General features: G+C 34.3%; 1 protein-coding gene across 1 annotated transcript; it reads left to right on the plus strand.

Moving 5' to 3' along the window:
- The first annotated feature begins 1,910 nt into the window (after positions 1-1,910).
- LOC131875090 (putative disease resistance protein RGA3) lies at positions 1,911-2,860 on the plus strand. Its single transcript, XM_059219105.1, has 2 exons — positions 1,911-2,069; positions 2,531-2,860. Exons 1-2 carry the CDS (start codon positions 1,911-1,913, stop codon positions 2,858-2,860), a joined length of 489 nt encoding a protein of 162 aa, XP_059075088.1.
- The last annotated feature ends 3,199 nt before the right edge of the window (positions 2,861-6,059 follow it).

Below are 6,059 nucleotides of genomic sequence, written 5' to 3' on the forward strand. Positions count from 1 at the left end.
ATGCCTTATATTAGTCTAGCTACATTATTTTACACTATAATTCTATCAACTCCTATTAGTGCTTCACTATACCTAGTATCAATTATATTAGCTATTAATAGATTTATGTCGTACTTTAAAGTAATCATATTTCTTGCATTTTTGTCATCCTCTAGTGGTGATTCCTAGAAATGATGAACTCTCCTTCACATCATATCCTCAAAGTACATCCCATTGCCTTCAAAATTTCACCATGCAATACAACTCACATAAGTGGATTTCTCATTTGCATGAACATTAACCATTACATGCTCTAATACTATGTTGATAAGTAATAGAGTAGAATACTAAAAGATATAGTTTATAATAACAACATACCAATAATACTTAATATTAAATCACTTTTGATGATTACTCATTTAGCACAATATAACTTTTATAAAATTCTATCAAAACATAGCTATCAAAATCATCTACAACTAATGCAGCATTAATTCGCAGCTGAAATACATTTATTATAAAATGTAAATATTTGTATTCAATAACATTTACGTTTACAAAATTTTCTATATCATAAAGTTTGTTTGATTTAGAGTCGGATATTGAACAACATTATCATGGATATAAATTTTCACTCTTTGAAGGTCATTTATCAATACCTTAACACATGTAGATATTCCATCATTACTCAAATCCACTTATCCATTGATTTCTAAATTCATGATAGAAAAATATTTAAAGTAGTCTCACTCTCCTCTTTTAGAAGAGGTTGAATAGAAAAATTCTTGTAAAGAGAAAATAATTTAGACTGGCAATCTTCGGATAGCTAAAAATGCATTGTCTATATTATCAAGTGTTCATTATAAATCAAAAAACTTAAGAAGAAATAAGAAAAACCAATAACTCTTTCGACTCCGAGGGTGCCTGAAATTCAAGATAATTTTATGGAAAGCTTTTTATGATAAATAATAATCTGGAGACAACCAGAACATAATAATTCATCCATATAGACTTAGTCGCCCATTATCCAAGGTAGATGCTCGAACAATGCAAATTTTGAAGAGGATATGTTCTTTGTTTTACATCTGGAGATGGCCATTTGCGTGCTTTAATAAGTTTTAATCCCAAGAAAGCATTAAATTATATATTTTAGTTGTGAAATGATGGAGAAGATGCCCTTGGTTCAGTCCTTACCTCGGAACATCCGAGGTGAGTTATAGAAAGGAAGGAAAATGCTTCAAAATTAGCTGTATAAAGAATAAGGTGGGTTCAGTCCTTTCATCAAAATATTCAATGTAGAGATTGGATTCGATTTACTTTAGAGACTGTTTTCTCTCGGTCAATAAGGGAAATGTGCGATTGCAAAACTGAGTGTGCTTGAGGCTCTCCAGGAAACCTTTTATGTTTTGAGTGGTCTAAGAAAAATAAACAAAGATGCTTCTCCTTCTTCCGTTGGGCCGATATTATAGCCCCTAATTCTAATTATAGCTGGTATTGAAAAAGACACTTATTGCAATTTTAGATATATATCTCATTTGAAAAAGGCACTATGGTAACTCTTATCCATTTCGAACTAACCTGTGTATGTTAGTATGACTTATTACTGTGTCTACAGCAACAAAATTCTATTTAGCTTTCCATTTTCTATCCCTGTTCTCTTATTCGTTTCTCAAGAAAAGCATTGCAAGTAAAGAGTAGAAGTTAATTGCTATAAATTGCTACTTTGTAAATGACCATTCTCACATCGAATCCAGCCTTATCAAGTCTGCGTCATTTTTCGTGTGCCCATCAACTCCATTTTCTGTCTTTGGGTCACTTTATTTTGTCTGCATAGAAAGTTGAGAGAGGAATTTTTGGTTCACTCTCATTTTTCTAACATGTCGTTTCTTGGAGAAGATGTTGTAGGAAAAATTTGTTAGATGGCCGTCGACATGGCCGTCCAGAAATTAACTGATGAGGCAAAGCTACTACTGGATTTCAGCAATGATTTCTCGTGTTTAAACGATAATCTCACAAATGTAAGTGGTTTTCTGCTAGATGCTGATCAACAGTCTCCACATAATGAAGGTGTAAAGCAATGGCTGGAGAAGGTTCGCGTTATTTCCTTGCTTGCAGAAGACATCTGTGAGGAATGCGCTATAGAATGAGTTATAATCAATGGATTTTCCGCTATAGGATAGGGTGGAAAATCAAGGACATCAAGGAGCGCATGAGATATATTATTGAAGATGTCAACAAGCTCAAGCTATTGCGTGGAGTTTTTGTGCAAGTGAAGTATCGCCCAGTACATCTCATAGTGTAGACCGCAAGAAATCTTATCTTCTGCCTATTGTACACTCAGTGGGAATAGAGTCCAAAGTTGATGACATGCTCAGATTGCTGGACAACAATGCCTCTCCAATTATTGTGGTGGTTGGGATGGGGGGCATAGGCAAGGGAAGATTTATTATGTAAGCTTGGCCTCTTAACTGGAGACAATGGGCATAGCACGATTCTGGTTAGCACAAGAAACAAAGAGGTTTGTACAATATTGGATGCTTATATGTACTAGATGCAATGTTTGTCGAAGCAAGAGAGTTGGAGTCTGTTTTGCTTCTATGCGTTTAAGGGAAATAAAGTGCCAAATCATCAGCTTGAAGAAGTTGGCCGTGACATTTTAAAGCAGTGTGGAAATTTGCCGCTAGCTATCAAAATGGTAGCTGCATCTCTGCCGAAGACCACGATGCCAAGGGACTGGGAGCCCAAGCTCCATCGGCTTAAAGAGGTAGTTGTTACCGATGATGATCAGATCATGCCTTTTCTCAGACTCGGTTATTTCTCATTGCCTGCACGTCTTAAAGCGTGCTTTGCTTATCTTTCTTTCTTTCCCAAGGTTGAGTAGATAAATTGTATCTAATATATCTGTGGATTGGGGAAGGATTTATTCCAGCAGGAGAGGGCCAGTGAGAGGCGGCATGGGATTGTATAAATAAGCTTTCCAATCTTTGTCTGCTTTAAGCATGGGATAGACCAGGTTGTAAACTAACTAATTATTGTAGAACTCACGATTTGTTGCATGATTTGGCCATAAACATATCAAAAGAAAATAAATGTATTTTTTCATTTGAGGAAGCCTCTAGAGGTGAAAATGGTGACTGTTGTTGGACTTTACTGGGCATGAAAGATGTAAATGATGCTCCCGTATCAGAGAGGCCTCTTGTTTGGCTCCACACCCTCTCACTATCTCAGAATTGGAGGATTATAAGCATTCCAGAAAACTTGTTTTCTGCTATGAAAGGACTGCGTGTTCTCGATTTGAGCGGGACAAGAATCTCTAAATTGCCTCAAAGCCTTGGAAAGATGAAACTTCTAAAAGTCTTGAATTTAAATGATACAAAAATTGACAAGGTACCAAAGTGTGTGAGGCACCTAAAAGGTCTCTTGTTCCTTGCACTACCTCAAAGATGTGAGAAATTACCAGTATGGATAAATGAAGTTAAATGTCTTCAGCATTTAGAGTGCGAGGGTGTTACACACATGCCAAAAGGAATATCAAAGCTGATCTGTTTGAGAACACTCCGATCAGATTGGTTGGACCTTTCCGGTGAAGACGACGGATTCATGAGACCAGAGGATTTTGTGAATATCTCTCAGCTTCAGGAACTATGCTTAGATGTTAACAGAACCCTAAAAGAATTGGAGCTTCCAAAGAAAATGACAGCAATGAAGGATTTAGAAAGTCTTATAGTGTGGAGATTTGCAGTAGGAAGTTGGATATGTGATATGGCAAATCTGAAGGAACTCGAGTTAGAGTGTTGTGACAGTACTGATTATCTGGAGTTGCAAAAAATGCCTAACCTAGTGAGGTTGTAGTTGTCAGGAAATAGTAGCTGCAAAGAATTGCCAAAGGCTTTCGGGCAGCGGGGAGGGTTTCTGCACCTGCGCTTCATCAAAATTGATTCGTTCTATTTAGAGGAGATTCCGGAATTGGAGGAGGGGGCAATGACTTACCTTGAGGAGTTTCATTTATGTAATTGTAGGAAAGTGAAATATGTTGGGAGGGATTGGAGATTAGAGGGGAGGAAAGTGAGTTGAAAAGATTGAAGCTTTTCTATTATAAAAGGAGGGATAAATTAGAGGGGATCTTTAAAGTAGGTGGAGTATATTGGAATAAAATTAGTCATCAATCCTCACATAAAAATTATGTCATACTAGACTAGCATTATTAAAATATTTTTATCTTTTAAATTATAATGTTTAAATTTTAAATTGTTTTATTTGTTATTAATTTATATTTTAAGATATTTGGTGTTTAAATTAAGGATGATAGATACTGGAAATTTGTCATTCCTCTAACAAAAAGAGCTCCATCAATATGTCTCATGACCCTCAGAAGGGTGTATCTTTGAGTTAAATTCTCAAGTTCTTAGTCACGAACTCTCAAATCATAAATTTTCAAATTATTTGACAACAATCTATATTGAGATGTGACAAAACTCCATCAAGTTGCTTGATGACCCTCAAAAGGGTTTAATTTTTTATCACAATCTCATAAGATCACTAGACAAAAATAAATATTGAGTTTCACACTGAATCCCTTGACTCCAAAAATCAAACTTCATAGTACATGTATGTTTTAGATTTGTTAGCATAAAAAAAGAAAAACAAACAAACTAGAAATGCTTCTCATCCAAAGAATCATCTCAAAGTGAGAAGCTAACTTGAGATTATAAAATTCCTCCATCCCTCAGTGCTTCCAACCTCCAAATATATGGCGACCCTATTAGTCCTCAATCTCCACAAGTAGCATTATAGGAAATACTAAAACCTCCAAAATTCCAATCAACAAAAATAATGTGTGGCCATGATAAAAAAAAATAACACGGTATCAAATTTAACCAATAATGCAACTTTACAACAAATCTCTTTAATATAGTTGGAATGACCGTTTTCATTTTGTTTTCATATGGATATAGTAACTTGTACATAACCACTTAAACTAGTGCGAACTAATTCCATTTACATTGCCTTATATGGAATCATTCCTCTATTTTTCATAATCTTTTCAAAAAATGATTTTATAGACCATCTACCCCATGAAATAATATATGAAATAAAATAGCCTCTTCTTTGGTAGATTTGATCCTAACACCTATTGGTTCAAGATTAATCAAAATTTTATTTTCCATCAATCTTGCTATCCACCATATTGAAATCAAGTGCAAAAAAAAATAAAAATATATAAAAAACATTTTGTAAAAGAAATACACAAATATTTAGGAATGCATCTCCCTATGTAGCATAACATCAACAATGAAAAAGTAGTTTCTTAGACAATACAATTGACTACAAAGAATTTATGAGGAACTTATAGATTATAAAAATCTTGAAGATTCCAAATCATGTGTTAACCTATAGCCAATTTCTCTTCCATCATATTAGTTGGGATTTTCAAATCTAAGCATAAAAAATCATATAGCCTCCTTGAATTAGGACAAATGAAATACTCTGTCTCATATCCACTATTACACCTAAATGATCTTATCACACATTAACTGTATACATTACATAGAAACTATAGATTAAAAAGAAAATTAACTAGAAAATAGTCTACATACACTATACTATGCCCCTCACCCACACATTCTATGACTAGTTTGATTTCTTGTTATTCTCTTTAACCCTAATGCTAGGTGAGGTGAGCCCCAAAATATTGGCATAAAATTTATAGCATTCAACACTTCAAAAGGAGATTTAACACATTTTATTGTAACTAGGAATTTGGGAATGAGCATCAAAAGTATTTAATTAAGCAAGCACAAACCTAATTAGCTATGATAAGAAATCCTAATTCAATCAATAGAGCTACAAAGACAAAGCACTTAAAGAAAACAGAAACCATTGCAAAGCGCCTCCTCCTTGATTCTCCATTGTTCTTCTTTCACCTTCAAATTGGATGTGGAACTCACCTACAAGTGCAAATGCAAGTGAAAAGAAAGATTGCAAAGTGAAATTTGCAGCATAAAGTTACTCGAAGTGTGTTTGAAAATGATTGATGAAAGAGGTGAATTTATAGATAAATTGATGAAAGCATCAAATTG

This window comes from Cryptomeria japonica, chromosome 4, assembly GCF_030272615.1.
Source record: "Cryptomeria japonica chromosome 4, Sugi_1.0, whole genome shotgun sequence".
Lineage (NCBI taxonomy): Eukaryota > Viridiplantae > Streptophyta > Pinopsida > Cupressales > Cupressaceae > Cryptomeria > Cryptomeria japonica.

Bases quoted from the DNA above. Each gene is read 5' to 3' on its own strand.
- LOC131875090 (XM_059219105.1), top strand. From the start codon at position 1,911: ATGGCCGTCCAGAAATTAACTGATGAGGCAAAGCTACTACTGGATTTC. The intron at 2,070-2,530 runs GTTCGCGTTATT...TATATGTACTAG, and splicing joins TAAAGCAATGGCTGGAGAAG to ATGCAATGTTTGTCGAAGCA.